We start from the raw sequence: 22,312 nt of genomic DNA on the forward strand, positions 1-22,312 counted from the left end.
GGCTTATTTCACTCAGCATGATGTCTTCCAGATTCCTCCATTTTGTTGCAAATGACTGGATTTCGTTGTTTCTTACTGCTGTATAGTATTCTAAAGAGTACATATCCCATAATTTCTTTATCCAGTCTACCGTTATTGGCATTTAGGTTGGTTCCAGGTCTTGGCTATTGTGAATTGAGCTGCAATAAACATTAGGGTGCAGACCGCTTTTTTGTTTGCCAATTTAAATTCCTTTGGGTAAATTCCAAGGAGTGGGATGGCTGGGTCGAACGGTAGGGTTATCTTCAGGTTTCTGAGAAATCTCCAGACTGACTTCCATAGTGGCTTGACCAGCTTGCATTCCCACCAACAGTGGGTTAGTGTCCCTTTTTCCCCACATCCTCTCCAGCATCTGTTGTTGGTAGATTTCTGAATGTGAGCCATTCTCACCAGGGTGAGGTGAAACCTCATTGTGGTTTTGATTTGCATTTCCCTGATTGCTAATGACCTTGAACATTTTTTCATGTGCCTGTTGGCCATTTGGATTTCCTCTTTTGAAAAATGTCTATTGAGGTCCTTGGCCCATCTCTTAAGGGGGTTGTTTGTTTTGATGTTGTGGAGTTTCTTGATTTCTTTGTAGATTCTGGTTATCAACCCTTTATCTGTTGCATAGTTAGCAAATATTTTTTCCCACTCTGTCGGTTGCCTCTTCACTCTCCTGACTGTTTCTTTTGCAGTACAGAAACTTCTCAATTTGATGCAATCCCAATAGTTAATTTTGGCTTTGACTGCCTGTGCCTCCCGGGTCTTTTCCAGAAACTCTTTGCCTGTGCCAATATCTTGAAGGGTTTCTCCAATGTTCTCTAGTAGCTTGATGGTGTCAGGTCGTAGATTTAAGTCTTTAATCCATGTTGAGTGGATTTTTGTGTAAGGCGTAAGGTAGGGGTCTTGCTTCATGCTTCTGCACGTGGAAATCCAGTTTTCTCAGCACCATTTATTGAATAGACTGTCCTTGCTCCAGGAATTGGTTTTAGATCCTTGATCAAATATAAGTTGGCTGTAGATGTTTGGGTTGATTTCTGGTGCTTCAATTCTGTTCCGTTGGTCTATCCATCTGTTTCTGTACCAGTACCATGCTGTTTTGATTACAACTGCCCTATAGTATGTCCTGAAATCTGGTATTGTGATGCCTCCGGCTTTGTTTTTGTTGTACAAGATTGCTTTAGCTATTCGAGGTCTCTTGTGCCTCCATATAAATTTCAGCACCAATTTTTCCAGATCTGAGAAGAAGGTCTTCGGTATCTTGATTGGTATTGCATTGAATGTATAAATTGCTTTTGGGAGAATGGACATTTTGATGATATTGATTCTTCCAATCCATGAGCATGGAAGATTTTTCCATTTCTTGGTATCCTCTTCTATTTCTTTCTTTAAGGTTTTGTAATTTTCATCATAGAGATCTTTAACGTCCTTGGTTAAGTTTATTCCAAGGTATTTGATTGTTTTTGTAGCTATTGTGAATGGGATTGATCTTAGAAGTTCTTCCTCAGCCATGGCATTGTCTGTGTATACAAAGGCTGTTGATTTTTGTGCATTGATTTTATACCCTGCTACTTTGCCAAACTCTTCTATGAGTTCCAATAGTCTCTTAGTAGAGTTCTTTGGGTCCCCTAAATAAGGAATCATGTCATCTGCAAAGAGGGATAGTTTGAGTTCTTCCTTCCCAATTTGTATCCCTTTAATTTCTTTTTCTTGCCTAATAGCTCTGGCTAGAACCTCCAGAACTATATTGAATAGCAGTGGTGAGAGTGGACATCCCTGTCTGGTACCAGATCTCAGTGGAAATGCTTCCAACTTTTCCCCATTCAATAGGATGTTGGCTGTGGGGTTTTCATAGATTGCTTTGATTGTATTGAGGAATGTTCCTTCCAAACCCAGTTTGCTTAGAGTTTTCATCATGAACGGGTGTTGTATTTTATCAAATGCTTTCTCGGCATCTATTGAGATAATCATATGGTTTTTCTTCTGCAGTCTGTTAATGTGGTGTATCACATTGATTGTCTTGCGCACATTAAACCATCCCTGCATACCAGGGATAAATCCCACTTGGTCTGGGTGGATGATCTTTCTGATGTGTTGTTGCATTCTATTGGCGAGAATTTTATTGAGGATTTTTGCATCTATGTTCATCAGGGATATTGGTCTGTAATTCTCTTTCAGTGCTGCATCTTTTTCCGGCTTAGGAATTAAGGTGATGCTGGCTTCATAGAAAGAATTTGGGAGGATTCCCTCTTTTTCGATTGTTCTGAATAGTTTGAGAAGAATTGGAGTTAGTTCTTCTTTAAATGTCTGGTAGAATTCAGCAGTGAATCCATCTGGTCCTGGGCTTTTCTTTGTTGGGAGGGCCTTTATTACTGTTTCAATTTCCATCTCAGTTATGGGTCTGTTTAGGTTTTCGATGTCTTCCTGGTTCAATTTAGGTAGGTTGCATGTGTCCAGGAATCTATTCATTTGTGATAGGTTTCCCTGTTTGCTGGCATACAAGTCCTTGTAGTAATGTCTGATGATTCTTTTTATTTCTGTGGTGTCTGTTGTTACGTTTCCTTTTTCATCTCTGATTTTATTGATTTGGGTCTTTTCTCTTCTTTTTTTAGTTAGTTGGGCCAATGGGGTGTCAATTTTGTTTATTTTTTCAAAAAACCAGCTCCTCGTTTGGCTGATTTTTTGGAATGTTTTTCTTGATTCAATCCTTTTGATTTCTTCTCTGATTTTAATTATTTCTCTTCTCCTACTAGATTTGGGTCTGCTTTGCTGTAGGTTTTCTAGATCCTTGAGGTGAATTGAAAGCTCATCTATTTGGTGCCTTTCCAATTTCTTGATGTAGGTACCTATTGATATAAACTTTCCTCTTAACACTGCTTTTGCTGCGTCCCATTAGTTTTGGTATGTTGTGCTGTTATCCTCATTTACTTCCAGAAAGTTTTTGATTTCTCTTTTGATTTCTTCTATGACCCATTGTTCATTCAGGAGCATGTTGTTCAATCTCCATGTGTTTGCGTATGCTCTAGGGATTCCTGAGTTGCTAATTTCCAACTTCATTCCTTTATGGGCTGAGAAGCTGCATGGTATGATTCTAATTCTTTTGAATTTGCTGAGACTTGCTTTATGGCCTAGTATGTGGTCAATCCTAGAGAAGGTTCCATGTACTGCTGAGAAGAATGTAAAATCTTTAGCTGTAGGATTGAAAGTTCTGTATATATCTGTTAGATCCATTTGGGCTATAGTGTCGTTTAAATCTACTGTATCCTTGTTGATCTTCTGTCCTTCTTCTTTATGAGTCTGACAATAGTAAAAACTGACTCTTTTTGTAGAAGAAATTTAGATTTCATAAAAGACTACCCTACCAGAAGAAATGAAGTACATAAAAATGAAATAGATGAAAATACAATAAAAATACAATTGAGCTCTAGCTTTTTGAACTTACCCTAGTACCTGATGAACGTTTGGTTCAGAAGTTTTCATCCCCAGGAGTCCTTGTGAGACAGCAGTTTGCACCATCCTGGTCAGGGGTTTCCAAACTTCCTTCATTCACAATACCCTTCTTATCAGTATATTTTATGGCCCTCAGGCCGGAAGACACACCTAAATGTTCAATTTAAGCTGTTAGATCACAGCAGCCCCCAGCGTCCAGCTTTGCTAAGATAAGACATCATCAAAAGAAATGTAGTGCAAGCCAACAGTGAACCTGAACCCCCTGGAACTAGTTGTTTTCAGGGTATCCAGCTGATATTGATTATTGCCACATCCCCTGAGAATTTGAAATAGCTCACAGCACCCGTGTGAATTTGCTGCACCATCCTGCAGACCTAGATCAACCCGCCAATCCCTGCACCTCCTCCCAACATATGCCTGATCAGGAGGGCTCTGCATTCACTCATCTTGGTGGTCTCTTTCATTGACTACAGGAGAAGCCATATAAGTGCTCAGAGTGCAGCAAAGCCTTCAGCCAGAAGCGAGGCCTGGATGAACACAAGAGGACGCACACTGGAGAAAAGCCTTTCCAGTGTGATGTGAGTTGGCATTCTCTTTCCTTTCCCTAGTATTCTCCAGTATTGCCTGTGTGTATGTGTGTACACGAATGCATGCATGCATCCTTCTCTATTTGTGTGTGTATAGTCATTTAACCTTGTTTATTGGCAAAAAATAAACACTCATTTTCTTTTAAGATGTGCTTGCACCATTTTAGTGCCATCAAGTTGTTCTTCTAACATGTAATGCATGATTATTTGATTTAAGGAAGCTTTCATATGTCTGCCTAAATCTTTTACAAGTTAATGACATATAAACTGGATTCTGACTGCTCATTGATAGTATTAACTCTGTTAATTCCAAACAACGAATTTCTAAAGTAAACTACTTTGTGTTAAATAATGCTAAACGTTCAGGTTTTCTGCTTCTGATATTTGAATTGAAGTGAAATTATTTGACATAGATTTTTAGGTTATTTAATAAAGGAAAACTATTTTTGTCAGTAAAACTTATCTAAATATTGGTTAATGTAGGAAAAGAAATGGTTTATCAGCTACTGGTACAACTGTTCTTTTGTGTGAGGTTGGCAGTTGACAGAGAATTGACACCAGTATTAGGAAAAAGTACTAGGATGCATATTGATGACACAGAAAGATGAAAAGGTATTAATGTAGTACAGTGTAAGAAGAAACATTAAAGTTATAATGTGGGATGGATGTTGTAGCATAGCAGGCAAGCATGTCCTTGGAATGCCTACATCCCAAATCTGGCTCATACCCAGCTGTTGCAGGTATTTGGGGAGTGAACCAGCAGATGGAAGATATTCTCTCTCTCTCTCTCTCTCTCTCTCTCTCTCTCTGTCACTTTGCCTTTCAAATTCATAAAAATCAATAAAGAAAATGCATAATGTTGTAATGTGTGAAATAGCATAGTACAGATTCTCTTTAAACGTTGAGCAAAGGGGCTGGCATTTTGGTGTAGCAGCGTAGGGGGTTAAGCTACCACCTGTGCAGCATCCCATATAGGTGTTGGTTTGATTCCTGGCTGCTCCACTTCTGATCCAGCTCCCTGTTAATGCACCTGGGTAAAGCAGTGGATATGGCCCAAGTATTTGGGCCCCTGCCACCCACATGGGAAACCTGGAAGAAGCTCCTGGATTCTGATTCAGCTCTGGCCCAGCCCCAGCTGTTGTGGCCATCTTGGGAGTGAACCAGCAGATGGAAGATCTCTCTCCAGTAGACGGGTAATCTGTCTCTCTCTCCCTCTCTCTCAGTAACTCTGTCAAATAATTAAATAACTAAATCGTTATTTAAAAAAAAAAAACTGTTGATGGAAGCAGAACTTCTTTCCCTTATAGGGTACACATTCCATATAAAATTAAATTCACATAGGCCAGCTAGTCCTCCGCCTGCGGCACTGGCACTCTGGGTTCTAGTCCCGGTTGGGGTGCCGGGTTCTGTCCCGGTTGTTCCTCTTCCAGTCCAGATTTCTGCTGTGGCCCGGGAAGTCAGTGGAGGATGGCCCATGTGCTTGGGCCCTGTACCCGCATGGGAGACCAGGAGGAAGCACCTGGCTCCTGACTCCTGGCTCCTGGCTTCGGATCGGCGCAGCACGCCAGCCATAGCAACCATTTGAGGGGTGAACCAGTGGAAAAAGGAAGACCTTTCTCTCTGTCTCTCTCTCACTGTCTAAACTCTGTCTGTCAAAAAAAATTAAATTCACATAGATTAGATGTTTTCCTTTGCCTTCTGTGAATGAGAGACAGAGATGCAGGTGGAGAGAGAAATCTTCCATCTGCTAGTTCACTCCCCAAATGCTGACATCAGCTGTGGCTGGACTTGGCCTTATCCAGGAGCCAAGAACACCTTCCTCCAGGTCTCTCACATGGAAGCAGGAACATAAGTACTTGATCCATTATATGCTGGTTCTCAGAGTGCACATTAGCAGAAACAGAATAGCCAGGACTCAAGCCAGAACTCCAATAACAGGATACAGGCATCTTAACTAGCAACTTCACAAGCACTGTGCCGAACACCTGCCCCCTGTGCTGAATGTTTTTGTTGGATATTTCTTTAAGGTTAACAATGTAGGTTTTTTTTTTAACTATAATATTACAAGCAGGATTGTTTTCTGTCTATCTCTATCCAGCTTAATTCTATGTGTTCATAATTTGCCAGTCTTCATCTGCAACCCAGTTTGGTCTATCGAGTAGAGTCATCTTTCTGATCTGTGGAATACAGCCTGCTGAGTGTAGAACTGGTTGTCTTTGCTCCAAAATTCCTCTCATAAACTACTCATTCTGGATAGAAGCCATCCTTTCTCACCTCAGATCCCATCTCATCTTTATTTAAGACCATTCCATATGGGTACTAGATCAAGTCCTGGCTGCTCCACTTCCGATTCAGCCCCCTGCTAATGGCCTGGGAAAGCAGTGGAAGATGACCCAAATGCTTGGACCCCTGCACCCACTTGGGAGACCTGGAAAAATCTCCTGCTCCTTGCTTTGGGCTGTCTAAAGAGACCCCCAATCCTTACTTCCTCTAGTTTCCATCTGATACCAAGGCATAATTCAGACCCTCACCACTTCTTACATCCAAGCTCCTATGTGTGTGTTCTCCACCCTGTCACTCTGATAAAGTGATTCGTTTTGATTTTTTTAATTGAGATTAAATTAACTTAAATAATCATTTTTCTGTGCATTTGGTACACTGATAGTGTTGTGCAGCTATCACCTCTATCTGGATCCAAAACATTTTTATCACCTCAACATGAAACTCCATGCCTAATAAACGGTTACTTCCTCCTCCCACTGCCCCGGAAACCATCAGTCTACTTTTACTTCTATAGATTTACCTGTTCCAGTTATTTCATATGAGTGAATCACATAATATTTGACCTTCCCATTACTGACTTTCATTAACACAGGAGTGGGGAATGCCTGGCCCATTAGCCGTGTAAGGCCCTCAAAATCTTTTGATGTCACCCTGCCAAGGCAACTGCAGGTGGGGCTTGAAATTCAGTAAATCTATAGCAGGCTAATTTTAAGTTGATAATTTTTTAGGACCCATGAATGATGTTACAAATATCCAAATGGCCCTTGGCAGAACAAAGATTCCCCATTCATGATAACATAATGTTTTCAGGATTCATCCACATTGTGGCATGAATCAGCAGATCACTCCTTTTTGTATTTATTTATAGCTATATATATATTCATTGTTAGTGGACACATAAGGGGTTTCTACCTGTTGGTTCTTATGAAGAGTGCTGTGGTTAACATAGGTATCCAAGTATTTGTTTGAGTCCTTCTTTTTATACTTTCCAGTTCAATTGCCAAGTCACATGGTGATTCTGTGTTTAACATTTTGAGGAACCTCCGTAGTGTTTCCCATAGGAACTGCACCATTTTATATTCTCACCAACAGTGAAGAAGAGTTCCAGTTTTTCCACATCCTTGCTGTCATTTGTTATTTTCCTTCTTTTTTTAAGATTATACCCATCTTAGTGGGTATGTACTTCAAAGTGGTTTTGATTTATATTCCCCTAAGAACTAATGTTTAGTAGTATCTTGCCTTGTCTGTTTCAGCCATTGGTGTATGTTCTCTGGAGAAGTTTCTATTCAAGTACATTGCATGTTTAAAAATTGTGTTTGCCTTTTTGTTGTTGAGTTTTAAGAGTTATTTGTGTATTTTTGATTATAGACCTTTATCAGAGAGATGATATGCAAATTTGTCTTCATTATTAGGATTTCCTTTTACTTTCTTGTCTTTATCCTTTGATGCAAAAATTTTTAATGTCAGTGAAGTTCAATTTATCAGTTTATTTTTTTAACTGTGCTTTTGGTGGTGCTGGCGTTGTGGCATTGTGGCATGGTAGGTAAAGCAGCTACCTGCAATACTGGCATCCCATGTGGGTGCTGGATCAAGTCCTGGCTGCTCCACTTCCTATTCAGCCCCCTACTAATGGTTTGAGAAAGCAGCAGAAGATGGCCCAAGTGCTTGGGCCCCTGCACCCACTTGGGAGACCTGAAAGAATCCCCAAGCTCCTTGCTTTGGACTGGCCCAGCCCCAGCTATTGCAGACAACAGGGGGATGAACCAGAGGTTGGAAGATTTTCTTTGTCTCTCTCTCCTTCTCTATAAGTATGCCTTTTCAAATAAATAAAATAAATCTTTAAAAAAATTCATTGCCAAATCCAAAATGATAAAAATTTGCTCTTTCATTTTTTCTAAAATTTGTATAGCTCTAACTGTTACATTTAGATTTTTGATCTATTGTGAGTTAATGGATGGTATAAGGTAGAGGTCATTCTTGGATATTCTTTTTCATTTTGTCACTATTGAGTATGCTAGTAGTTGTGGGCTTTTCATAAACTCCTTTATTGTGTTGAGGAAGTTCCCTTCTCTCCTTGTTTTCTGAATTGTTTTTGTTTTAACCAAAATAGAGTTTTGGATTTTGTCAAATGCCTTTGTGCCTCCACAGAGATGACCATATATTTATTTTTAATGTGTTTTTTTATTTTATTTTTTTTTTGATAGAGTGGACAGTGAGAGAGAGACAGAGAGAAAGGTCTTCCTTTTACTGTTGGTTCACCCTGCAATGGCTGCTGTGGCCGGCGCATCGCGCTGATCCGAAGCCAGGAGCCAAGTGCTTCTCCTGGTCTCCCATGTGGGTGCAGTGCCCAAGGACTTGGACCATCCTCCACTGCACTCCCGGGCCACAGCAGAGAGCTGGACTGGAAGAGGGGCAACTGGGACAGAATCCGGCACCCTGACTGGGACTAGAACCCGGTGTGCTGGCACAGCAGGTGGAGGATTAGCCTATTGAGCCATGGCACTGGCCTATTTTTAATGTGTTTTGTTAATATATTACTTTGCTTGATTTTCTTACTTGTACTGCTAGGGCAATCTTAATAAATCCCATTTGATTGTGGTTTAGAATCCTTTTCTAAAAAATATATTCATTTGAATGGCAGAACTAGAGAGAGAGGGAGACAGAGAGAGAGAGTGGTCTTCCATTCACAGGTCCACTCCCCAAATGGCCACAGTGGCTGGAGCTGGGAAGGTCTGAAGCTAGGAGCCGGCAGCTTTTTCTGGATCTCCCACCTGGGTGGAGGGGTCCAAGGACTTGAGCCATCATCTGCTGCTTTCCCAGGTGCATTAACAGAAAGCTGGATCAGAAGTGGACCAGCCAGCGCTAGAATCGGTACCCATATGGGATGCCGGCATTATAGGTGGTGGCTTTACCCACTGTACCACAACACCAGCTCCTAGAATCCTTCTTAAAGCACTCTTAAAGTTGTAGTACAGAGGATTAACCCTCTACTTTGGATGCTGGCATCCCATAGTGGAGAGCTGATTCAGTCCCAGCTATTCCATTCACAATCCAATTTGCTGCTCTTGCACCAAGGGAGGGCATCAGAAGATGGCTCGAGTACTTGAGATCTTGCCATCTACATAGGAGACATAGATGGTGTCCCTGGATCATGTCTATGGCCTGGCTTAGACTTGGCTGTTGCAGTCATTTGGGGAGTGAAATAGCAGATAAAAGATCTCTCTCTCTCTCTCTCTCTCTCTCTCTCTCTCTCTTTCTCTCTCTCTGTTGTTCTGCCAAATATATATGCACACTTTTCTTTAAAGATTTTTTATTTATTAATTTGTGAGGTAGAGGTACAGACAGTAAGAGGGAGAGACCGAGAGAAAGGTCTTCTTTCGTTGGTTCACTCCCCCGCTGGCCGCAACTGCTGGAGCTACGCCGATCTGAAGCCAGGAGCCAGGAGCTTCTTCCTGGTCTCCCATTCAGATGCAGGGGCCCAAGCACTTGGGCCATCTTCTACTGCTTTCCCAGCAGCATTTTCCCAATGTTTGGTAGAATTTATCAGTGGAATTTTTCTGATTTGATTTTGTATTTGTTGTAGTTCTTTTGAGTTTTTCTATTTCTTCTTGATTCAGTTTTGATGGTGTGTTTTTAGGAATTTATACACTTTATCTACTTATCTAGTTTGTTGACATAAATTATTCATATTATTCTCTCACAATTCTTTTTATTTCTGTAGAATTGGTATTCATATTCCATGGTGAGTTTTTCTGTGTGAGCTTAATCAAGTGCTCTATGACAACTTTTTACAAACTGTATAATAAAATCTAGAAAACTTGATCTGGTCTTTTTCATTTCTTTGTGTGTTTTTTTTTTTTTTTTAATCTCTTAATAGCCTTCTATCCATCAGTACTCTGCATTTTGTTAGAACTACCCGAGTTTTCTGAAGCAGCTTTGCTGTTTCACATTTTTGTCCCTTCCATCATCTGGCTTGCATAAACTATTGTGTGCCTAGAAAGTACTCTCCATCTCTAGTCCCCACTCCCTCGGGGGTGGAAGTGGGGGGAGTGAGGAGAAAATGAATGAATGAATGAATGAGGTCTTTATGATTTTGTCCAAATGCCATTTCATCAGCAGCATTGCTTTAACCCCTTTGGCCCAGTCATTCCTGCAGGTTACATGTTGAACTTGCTCTGTTTTTACCTACCGCCTGTGTATGATCACCTTGAAATGTCTTGTTCTCGGCCAGCGCCGTGGCTCACTAGGCTAATCCTCCGCCTGTGGCGCCGGCAGATACATTGACCTGTCTATAGGGAGGACATCTCCTATATGTTAAACTGAAGCTATGATCTCCCTAAACTCCTCCACTTCTCAACAATTCCTCTTCTCTCTGAAGTCTCCACCATCTCTAAATAACCCAAACCATAGGTCTCAGTCTCATTCTGGACTCTTGTTTTTTCATAAGCCAAGAAAGTTCCTGTCTATACTTAAGCTTGTCTTGTAGAAAAGACAGAGAGATGCAAATTTGATATGTTCTTTCTGATCTTCACTATATCCTAGGATTATATAAATATAAGAAGCAGTTGCGACTTACTGAAGGTGACTGACTAGCCTGTAGTCCAGTGCTTATAACAAGCCAAGACAGGATTCTAGGGTTCAAATCCAGATCTTTCTAAGCAGTTCACCATGCTACTCAGTCCCAGTAATTCCTGCCTTTGCTTTGTATTTCTCAAACCTACCACCTTCTCTAAATTCCTACTGCCACCATCAGCCTTTTCTTTGTCTCACACAGTAGCAAATCCTATTGTCTCTACTTTTAAAATAAATGGAGGATCTGAACATTTCTCACACTTGCATCATCTTAGTCTCCTGGAATACTGCAGTAGCTTACTGGCTTGGTTCCCCCTCAATCTTTCCTAAATTTTCTACCCAGAGTGATCTTTCTAGAAGTAGTACTATGTGTACAAATGTAGATTATATAGTAATGTTATATTTGTTAGCTCAAAACCTCCAGTAACTATATCTCATAGACAGAGAAAACCAGTTCTACCATGATCCAGAAGGCCCTGTGTGGTCTGCGCACTACCCCCACTTTCTTGCTCCAACCACTCTGATTCCATTACCACATCTAGTCACATGGCCACTTTGTCCTTCTTTGGATGCACTGAACGTGTTCCAGCTGGAACTGTGCATTTTTTTCCTGGTTTACACACCTTTCTATGCAGGTGTTTCATGGTCTGCTGCTGTACTTTTTTCATGTATCTGCTGAATTTACTTATTTACTTTCTTTCTTATTTCCATTACTGTCTCAACCATCACACCACAGTATTCTTTTTCATGGCCCTGATAGCCACTTAAATTGTTACATATTTGTTTGGTTAATTATCTGTCATCTATTATAAGCTTTATGAAATAGAGTTTTGTCTTTCTAAATCATTGCTGTATACTCAACCCTGGAACAGAGCTTGGCTCAGAAAAAGCATTTGGTAAATATTTTGAATGAAGAAATAAATGATTTAATAACCACTATCTTTGTTTGTGTTCAAAACATTTCTGGCTTGGAGTATAACAATAGTATTGGCCTCCTGACTTCAGTTTCATACTATCTTGCTGACAAAATATTTCAATTTCAGTCTCACTGATGTGTTGCTACCTCTTACAGAATATACTCTCACTTTCTTTTATGATTACTGGAATCAACAGGGTTTGATTCCAGCCTCCAACCCTAAGTTCTTTTCAAGTGAGTTTTAAATGACATAAATTCTTTGGACCTAGTGAACTGTTTCACCACCCCAAACAAGCCATGTTCACACTCACAGAAACTGCCTGTCTTGTTTCCTTTTCCTGGACCATCATTGCTTGCTTTAGGACATGGCACACTCCCATGCATTCTTGCAAACTGAATTCTGTGTTGCCTCCTCCTGGTGCCAGCACTCCCACCTCCAGGCTCTTGATTGTACTCTCCACTATGCTTCCCTGAGCACTGTGTTCATGGCATTGCAAATATTTCTCTTTAGACTGCAGACTTCACAAGGGTAAGACAATATATTCTTCTGTCTTTTTGCTCCCAACTGAAGTGGTAAGAACATTTTATGTAGTAGGTGTTTCTTAACTGAAGATGTTTGTGTGGAGTTCTAATGCCCAGGCCCTTGCTATGCACAACAGGTTAGGCTGCCTGAAGCCCTGGCATCCCATATGGGTGCCAGTTCAAGTCCTGGCTACTCCACTTCCAGCTCCCTGCTAATGTGTCTGGAAAAGCAGCAGAAGAAGGCCCAAGTGCTTGGGCCCCTGCACTGACGTGGGAGAGCCAGAAGAAACTCCTGGCTCCTGGGTTTGGCCTGGCCCAACCCTGGTCATTGCAGCCAATTGGAATGCACCAGCATATGGAAGATCTCGTGCTCTCTCTCTTTCTCTCTTTCTCTCTGTAATTTGGCCTTTCAAATAAATAAAAGAAGTCTTTTAAAGTAAAGAATTCTAATTCCCATCTTCCAGATCTTTCTGTGAAATATGTTACACCTTGTTTTAAAAAAAACTAAATCAGTTTACCTCCAACCTACAGTAAGAATGAATATTTTCCTTTCTTTTACATGTGAATTAATACCAAGTGGGAGTAGGATGAGGAGTTCGGTAAGAATCACAAATAAAAAGAAAGAAGAGGAAGCATCCCTGTTGCACTACATAAACTTTGTCTTGCACTCCCTTATTTTTAAAATGGCTATAAATGTCATTGCACGTGAATGATTTATGCAGAGCATCCTTTAGAGTCTCTTAATGACTGCATTGAAGTTCGTGAAAATACAGCTTTTAATGTCTGCCTAGGTAGTCAGTTTCACAACTGTGACATCAGGAACTCTGACAGTTAATCTTCTATTCTGGCTGTCATTCAACAATCTGTCAGATAGTTCCCATCTCATTTTCTGTGTGGAGCTTCTAGGGCTAACTTAAGTCACAGCCATTATCAAGATTTCAGCCTCTTGCTCCACTTCCCTTCCTTTCTCTCCAGCATGCATTGCTGTACTTTTCTTTCGGTGACCATCATCACCACGTAGTATGGTGACTTGCCCTTTGTATCACTCCTACCACACTGGTGAGCTGAGCTGTCTGAGAACCTTCTTTAAAATTTCAAAGTGGTTTTTAGTTTCTAAAATGGTGTCAGCCAGGCAAATGGAAAAAGTGTGATCAGCCCACATATCTCTGTTTTTAAGTAAGTTGGTCCCTGAGAGGTTGTATACATGCTAAACCCAGACCGTCTGTTCCAATTCTGGAAACCACTTCCTAGTACTGTGAACTTGAGGAATCTGATGAAACTTCTGTGTCTCCATTTCCTTCTGTAAAATTGGGGATACAGTACTGATAGCTACTTCAAAGCATAGTTGCTCCTCCATCCCCCTACCAAGCCCAATGTCAATAACAGTAACTGGTAACAGTGGTAAGGATGTCACTTGAGATATCTGCACCCCATATTGGAGTCCCTCTCTTTGAATCCTGACTCTGTTTCTGATCCAGCTTCCTTCTAGTACATACTCAGGGAGGCAACAGATGATGGCTCGTGTACTCGGGTCCCTGAGCCCCTTGTGCGAGACCTAGAACAGCCATGACTATTGCCAGTGTTTTGAAAATGAACCACAGTGAAAGATGAAAGATCTTTCTTTCTCCTTCCCTCCTTCCTTCCTAGTCCGTCTTTCTCTTTGCCTTTCAAATAAATAAATAAATAAAACATGAAAAAAAGGTTAAACCAGTTAATGTATAGAAATTGCTGTGAGAGGTCCCTGGCACGTACTAAAAGCTCCGTGTATGTTCGTCATTAAGCCTAGGCCCCAGGCCAGACAATGGGATGGACCCAGGAACAAGGTGCCATTCCCTGGCCTTACAGGACATTCTACAAATAAAAAGGGGTAGATATCTAATTATAAACCATCATAAAGTCTAGGACAAAGAAGAAGAAATCCCACGAGGCTGGGAAAGAGTAGCTGGGAAAGAATTCCTTGTGACAGTGACTTTAAGAATGAACTGAAAACTGAGAGTCAGCCATGGAGAAAAGAGGATTTCAAAGGAAGGAACAGTGTGAATGGAGGCCACAGATGGAATATGCCCAGGAGCAAGTAGAAGAAAATAAGTGGAGGTGGAGCACAGGGCCGGGGTGGGGAGAGGGGTGCAGGGTGAAGCTGAAGGGAGAGTCAGGGCCCTTCAGATCCTTAAGGAATTTATTATGGATTGAGTTCCAGCAGGAGTCCATTGAAGAAGTTTTACTCACTCTTGTGTCTTAAGGGGAAAGACAATATCTACAGAGTGAGTTTCAACAGGTATTTGTCAAAGAGCCAAGTTGCGTTTGACTGTATCATTTTTATTTTATTTATTTATTTTTTTTTTTTTTTGACAAGCAGAGTGGACAGTGAGAGAGAGAGAAAGGTCTTCCTTTGCCGTTGGTTCACCCTCCAATGGCGTGCTGTGGCTGGCACACCGTGCTGATCCAAAGGCAGGAGCCAGGTGCTTCTCCTCGTCTCCCAAGGGGTTCAGGGCCCAAGCACTTGGGCCATCCTCCACTGCACTCCCTGGCCTGGAAGGGGGGCAACCGGGACAGAATCCGGCGCCCCAACCGGGACTAGAACCTGGTGTGCCGGCGCCGCTAGGCGGAGGATTAGCCTGTTGAGCCGCAGCGCCAGCTACTTTATCAGTTTCTTAAAAGCTTAAATCCCTTTTAACTTCAAACCTCTAAAGCAACAGTAATGAAAACTGTTTCACAGGATTATTAAGATAAAATTCTCTAGACACACTGGCATGATACTGAGGACATTTCCCTAGCAAGGACAATCAGCAGATTGGAAAGAATCTGAGTAGAATGAACCAATGTGACTAGGAGCCCTCACTGGTGGGGTTAGAACGGTTTAACTCCTCCATCCCCCTACCAAGCCCAATGTCAATAACAGTAACTGGTAACAGTGCTAAGGATGTCACTTGAGATATCTGCACCCCATATTGGAGTCCCTCTCTTTGAATCCTGACTCTGTTTCTGATCCAGCTTCCTTCTAGTACATACTCAGGGAGGCAACAGATGATGGCTCGTGTACTCGGGTCCCTGAGCCCCTTGTGCGAGACCTAGAACAGCCATGACTGTTGCCAGTGTTTTGAAAGTGAACCACAGTGAAAGATGAAAGATCTTTCTTTCTCCTTCCCTCCTTCCTTCCTAGTCCGTCTTTCTCTTTGCCTTTCAAATAAATAAATAAATAAAACATGAAAAAACAAATACCAACAGTGAATAAAGCTTACACGAATGCTTGTCCTCAGAGCTGGGACCCTGGTGAATGGAGACAGACAAGGAACACTAAAGTAGGAAGATTAACCACAGTGAGCCAGCAGGTGACAGGTGCTGTCTGGAAAGTCAATCTGAGTGGAGTAAAAGGGGATCCAGAGAGGGTGGCAGGCTTCAGGTTTAAACAGTGAGGCCAGGGCCCTTTACTCAAAGAAATCTGACTCTAAAGCTAGTTTTCTTTTTGTCTTATAGTGCTGCCACTTATATATAAAACCAAATGCATTATTTCTGGATTCCTCTCCCTCTTAACCAAATTATGGGCCCACGCCTTTCTGAGTTTCTTTTTGCTGTGTATGTCTATCCTCTTTTCCCCATAAAAGGGAACACAGCTTTTTATCAGCTTTAGTATTTTATTTAATATGTATTGTATTTATTTGAAAGGCAGAGTTACATAGAGAGGGAGAAGGAGAGGGAGGGAGGGAGAAAGAGAGAGAGATATCTTCCATCCACTGGTTCACTCCTCAACTGCCACAATGGCCGAGGCTGTGCCAGGCAGAAGCTGCGAGCCAGGAGCTTCTTCCAGTTCTTCCACATGGGTGCAGGGGCCCAAGGACTAGGGCCATCTTCCACAGTTTTCCCAGGAACATTAGCAGAGAGCTAGATTGGAAGTGGAGCTGTCGGGACATGAACCAGCACCCATATGGGATGCTGGCACCTCAAGCAGGGCCTAACCCACTCTGCCACAATGCCATCCCTGTGCTTTAGGATTTTCACAAGCCTCACCTCATTTGAAACTCCAGCTTTCTTTAGAGTATTTTGTAAGCCATTACCTCTCTCATATTCATTATATTTTTCATGATATTTTCAATTGTTTAATATGCCTTATTTTATATTGGGTATACTTTTGAAGAGTTTTGTGTAAATGGAAATTTTGTGAATAACATCCAACCTTGAATTTCATTTCCTTTCCTTCAGTGACTTTAATAATCTTGCCTTATATCTTCTGTTTTTGATATTTTTAATTATCAGACTGTTTAATGTCTGCTGAGCCAAGTGGCAATGTGGCAGAGCTTACATGAAGCAAACTTATTACATGCCTCAGTTAAGCATGCAGCTTGCATTGAATTTGTGTTCTCTGCACTCCAGTCACCCTCTTCCCTTCCCAGTCCTGTGATTATATATATATATATATATATATATATATATATATGAAATAAAGAAATGGAATAGTGGAGTACATTTCTACTTATGATGCTTAAAGCAATGTGAACTTTTTACTTTACAAATGGTACTAAATTGAAATGATCATTGGTAAGAAATGTTCTGTGCCATCTATGCCCTACAGAGAGATCAGAGTCCACTATATCATAAAGCATTTTGTTAGGAGGTTTAATAAGAAATTGTAAATTCACTCCATTCTGGTAAGGGTTTGGTTTCCAGGGAGATGTTTCTCCAGAGATGTTTAAATCCACCAGCTGGGAGGAGAGTAGGGTGACTGGGATACAGAGAACACAAGTTCATTGCAAGTGACTCTCAGGAATTGTAATTGATCTCTTTGCGTATTGACTTGGTTGTTAAGTTCCATTTAGTCCAAGAGCTTCTTATGCCTGTTAATATAAACTTGATGGTAGGAATTTACATAATATGTTTTATATAAATGATAAGTTAATATGTCTTCTCTTTTTCAGTGTAATAGGGTTGGCATCTTTGGTTCTTTTCTAGGTTTGTGACTTGGCTTTTAGCCTCAAGAAAATGCTGATCCGACACAAGATGACTCATAATCCCAATCGTCCACTGGCGGAATGCCAATTTTGCCATAAGAAGTTTACAAGGAATGACTACCTCAAAGTGCACATGGACAATATCCATGGGGTAGCTGACAGCTAATGGTAGCCGTAAAGGAATTAAACCATTCAGAAGGGCTCCTAATATGAATCCCAGATTTTCCTCACCTGATCAACATAACAGAAGTAGCCAAGAGTAACTTGCTGGTCTCACAGTTCTTATTTGCCTACTTTTAGGGTCTGTATTTGTGAAAACAAAACACAAATCTTACTTTACCAAGAAATGGTATCTATGAGGGGGAAATTAACCCCTCTATAACCTTGCAAAATACTACTTATGCCCTGTCTTTTAATAATGGAGAAAGGGAGTCATGGCTCTCCCACTTGAACATCTCTCTTTAATGAAGTTTATTAACACACTTCCACACTAGGCCTTTTTATTTTACTGTTATCCTGTGTCTGTGTGTTTCTGTGTGAGTGTGCACTTCTGAATACTGGTAAATGCATCTGGTTCTTAATTCAAGCAGAAAGAAATCAAGACCTCCAACTATTCCTTTGCACTAAAGCAAAAAAGCAGGAGTTTTCAAAATCTTAAGCACAATAACAAGATAAATACTTGCTATTTTATAAAACAGGGTGAGAGTTTACTTTATTTAATAGCTCCATACAACAAATGGGTTTAAAATGAGATATTTGAGAACTGAAACATCTATTAAAAGATGGCTCATTTTAGAGAATGCTCAGGAAACATTCTGTCTCCTTCTCCTCAATTGCAGACATTAATGGTCTGGAATACTTTTATAAGCTCCACATAAAAATGACCAAAACATTTAACTGTTCATCATGCTGGCCCTCCTGAGTTTGTGCTGGTTACCTCTCAAAGTTAACAATGTGTAAATATATAAATAAAAACAAAAATAGAACAAGGTCTCCGTCTTTGGTGAATGACAGAGTAATAGAACAACAGTGTGGCATTTGCACATTGGTGATGATGAACATGGCCCTTTACCCTCTCATTCCATAAAAGTGCATACAATGTGTTAGTGCACATATAATGGGGTCCTCAGAGCATTAACATTATGTTTTGCAAAAGACGTTTTCCAGAATCTTGGCAATAGGTGATTCTGAAACACTTTTGAATTACCCTCAATCATCCCATATAATTAGGAATCCGGAATAAAAATACAAACCTGGAAATTGTTATGATTGAAATAGTCACTGATGCTTAAGGAAAATTGAAGCAAGAAACATAATTTCTTCCTTTAGGTTTTATTTCAGTAAAATAGTTGACAGCAGCATACAATGAACAGCTTGTTTGGGGAGATGATATGATACAGTGTAATAGTTATGTCAGAATAACCCAGAGGAATCCAAAAGCCAGGAAAAAAATTAAAATGAAGCCCAAATTATGAGCCTCTCTAATTGGAACTCACTCAAAAGAGAAGCAGTATAATTGTAAGGAAGTTACTTGATTCTAATGAGTTAAGAAGAAATGTTCTCTGAAAACACAGTTCTTTGACCTCAAGACTCTAATTTTAGAAATCTATTCATGCTCAGTTCCACTTTTAAAAAGAAAGACAAAAAATCACTATTGGTATTTAAGCTCTAAGTTGCAAACTCATCAGATATAACTTTTAAAATTATAAATCCTAGAATTGTAATTTAGGAGATAACTAATTGTGGTTATGTATAAGTAGCATTTTGTATCTGAAATTACAAACTGTATTTTATGAAAATAAATCTTGATCATATTTCTCACTGTGTCATTTATTGCAACAATTTCTAGATATAAAAATGTTTTAAATTTAACATGACCATATGTTTAATACTATTTGAATATAAAACAATAGCTGAAAACGTGTAATATGTGTTATTTACACACATCCTACTTATTCCTTTGGGTACTGCCTTTCCTATAGGGCATATTTAGTATTGCTTTAAAGGAATAATTTATTATTTATGTGTAAGGAGATATCATGTATAATATTAATTTCCCTGTTCAATAAAAATTAATATGTAATTATATTAAAATATAATATTAAAATCAGCTGGATCAGAAAAATGAAGGGCAGGTATAATGACATGGCAGGTTAAGTAACTGCCTCACCCAATCCTAGTTGTTTCATGAACCAGCAACAAAAGGTGGAAGATCTGTCTCTTTCTCTGTCTCTTCCTCTCTGTTGCTCTTTCAAATAAATAAATAATTAATTAAATAAATAAATCTTTAAAAAAAATAAGTGAAACATTTTTGGGAGAAGGGAAATGAAATGTGCATTTGTTCCTAACTTTTACCAAAGTTTCTGACTTTGACATGAGTGTTAGCATAGAGTTAATATTTAGAGAAAAATTTTTTAAAGTTTATTAAACTATAGTAATGTATTTTCACATTCCATCTACGTTTCATCTCCTGGTTTATAAATAACACTTTTAGCTACATTCCTGGATTGTGTGCGGCAAATGTGCACACATGTCCATAGAATTTAAAACCCATTCTAATTGAGATGAAAATACAACCAAAATTCATCATTAAAGTTAGGTGTATGATAACCACTTATTGGCACAATTTAAATATCATGTATGCTTCTGTCTTAACCATACAGTATAAAAAGTCACTGAAATTTTAGTTAAGAAATATATTTTTACTGATATTCAAAGCTATGTAAGTCTACAGTGCTTTTTGCATTTAGGAGGGAGACAGGAAAGAACAATGGAGAAAGGAAAAGAAAAAGGATAAAGAAAGGAGGGTAAAAGGATGACATGACTTCGTTTATCAGCTGAATGATAATCAATTTCCTTAACAATGAAATTGATGTAACAATACAGTCATGTGCTTAAGAATGTTTCCTTCACTGGCAGACCGCATGCATGACAATGGTGCTGTCAGATTATGTTAGCAGATGGCAGCCAGGGACTTGAGGGTGTGCCATCCTCTTGGAGTGAGCTGAGAGGAAGCTGCAGCAGCCCATGCCACTGGTGATATTTCCTGAGAGAGAACCTCACAGTCCACACTGACTTTGAGTCCAGCTTGAAGCACTAGTAAGGGATCAGAGTGCTCACCAAACCCCACGAAGGGCGAGCACATTGTTTGCTTCCCCTCCCCCAACCAAGGTTCCCAGGGACCAGTAGGGAGAAAGGCCCATCTTAAAAAGGGGAGTAGAAGCTGCTTTAGCCAGTGGGTGACTGGGGGATTTTATCAGAGGGATGAATCTGGATCCCATTGACTTTGAATCTGACTTGGAGATTGCCAGAGAACAGGTACCTGCTTCTGCCTGTGCAGCATTCCTCTCCCCTCACTCTGTCAGGGCACCCAGACTCAGCTTGCCAAGGTGAAGCACCAACCACATCAGACAGGCAGCTAGTTCTGGGAATGTGAAAGCTCTCTTTGTGGCTTGGGAGGCTCATGGGGCTGAGAGCAGACTCCCTGCTCCCTGTGACTGTGCATGCGGTGTGACTAGGTCTTTGTGCAGTCAGTGTGTCTGGCTTCAGAGGCTCAGAATTAACTGAGTGCTGAGGTCGTCATTGCAGAGGGCTCCAAGAAACATGAAGATAAAAGACAGCATCTCTCCCCAAAAAGAAACACAACCCTTCAATATTAGAATGTGAAGACAAAGAGACTAAAGAAATGCCTGAAAAGGAATTCAAAAGAAAAATAAGATTACTCAAAAACCCAGAGTTAAACGAGTTAAAGAAATCCATATATGACATGAATGAGAAATTCTACTGGGAGATAGAGATATTGAAGAGAAATCAAACTGAAATATTAGTATTGAAGAATTAAATATGTCAAATAAAAAATACATTGCAAGTAACAGACCCAGTGAGGCAGAAGAAAGAATACCTGAGATAGATAAAAATCTTTGAAAATATCTCAGTGAGATTAAGAAAAAGGAGGAAAAGAAGAAGAAATTAGAAACACTGAAGATATGTCCCATATCAGAGTGCTTGTGTTTAACTCCCTGGTCTGGCTCCTGACTCCAGTCTCCTGTTAATTTAGACCCTGGGGGACAGCAGTATACCTCAAAGAGTTGGTTTCCAGCTACACATATTGGATACCTGGAATGAATTTCCAGCTCCCAGCTTCAGACTTTGGCCATTATTGGCATTCGGGGAGTGAACCATAGTCTGGGGCAGCAGGCTCATGCTCTCTCACTAACTTGCTTTCCCTCTCTCTACCTCTCAAATAAGGAAACTTTAAAAAATTTAAAACCTCAAAACATGCCAACTCACTAAATAAATGCTAAGTGAAATAGGAATGTCATAAAATATAATCCAATTTCTGCAAAATAATACATTTCAAAATGAATGTATGCATCTAATTAAATAGTTACTGCATTGCACACAGAGAAAAATATGGAGAACATGCACTAATAAATTAACACATACTGTCATTGTAACTTGGTGGGCAGAAGGTAGGTACTGATGAGTGACAAAATAATTTCAGCTTCCAAATATACATATTATATTTGATAAGTAATAAGAAGCATTAACTGACAATATAATGAAGTGTTGAGATAGGATTGCAAAGCCAAATCATAAAATACTATAGAAATAAATTTATTCAGAATATGCTAACTTGGAAACCAATTCTTATACTGCATTGTGAAAATATTAAACAGATTTCTTCAATACTTTAGTGTGCATATATGATGGGAAGTAGAGGATACTTTTATTTCACACATTTGCATTTCTATAATGCTTAACATGTGGAAACTACTGCAGAAAAAAATTACTGTAAATGCAATAATTCTGAAATAAAAATAGAAAAACTGAAAATTGTGTTCAAGATTTACAGGATACTATCAAACAACAAAACATACATATCTTAGCAGTTACTGAAGTGGAAAGACAGAACAGATTGAAAGACATACTCAGTGAAGTAATAGCAGAAAACTTCCCTAATTTGGAAAAAGAGAGGGACATCTAAGTACAGGAAGCACATAAAACTCCTAATAGAT

General features: G+C 39.9%; 1 protein-coding gene across 2 annotated transcripts in view; it reads left to right on the forward strand.

Annotated features, from left to right (window-relative positions):
- Positions 1 to 19,112, forward strand: part of PRDM5 (PR/SET domain 5) — a 250,855-nt gene extending 231,743 nt beyond the window's left edge. For both annotated transcript variants that reach the window (XM_089302575.1, XM_089302574.1), the window contains 2 exons: positions 3,945 to 4,049; positions 17,296 to 19,112. In XM_089302575.1, the coding sequence (XP_089158701.1) occupies positions 3,945 to 4,049; positions 17,296 to 17,460 (270 nt within the window). In that variant the 3' untranslated portion in view covers positions 17,461 to 19,112. The remainder of the gene's footprint in view (positions 1 to 3,944; positions 4,050 to 17,295) is intronic.
- Positions 19,113 to 22,312: the final 3,200 nt, after the last annotated feature.

This window comes from Oryctolagus cuniculus, chromosome 8 (genome assembly GCF_051225735.1).
Source record: "Oryctolagus cuniculus isolate XC-2025 breed Fujian yellow rabbit chromosome 8, ASM5122573v1, whole genome shotgun sequence".
In the NCBI taxonomy this organism is placed as follows: domain Eukaryota; kingdom Metazoa; phylum Chordata; class Mammalia; order Lagomorpha; family Leporidae; genus Oryctolagus; species Oryctolagus cuniculus.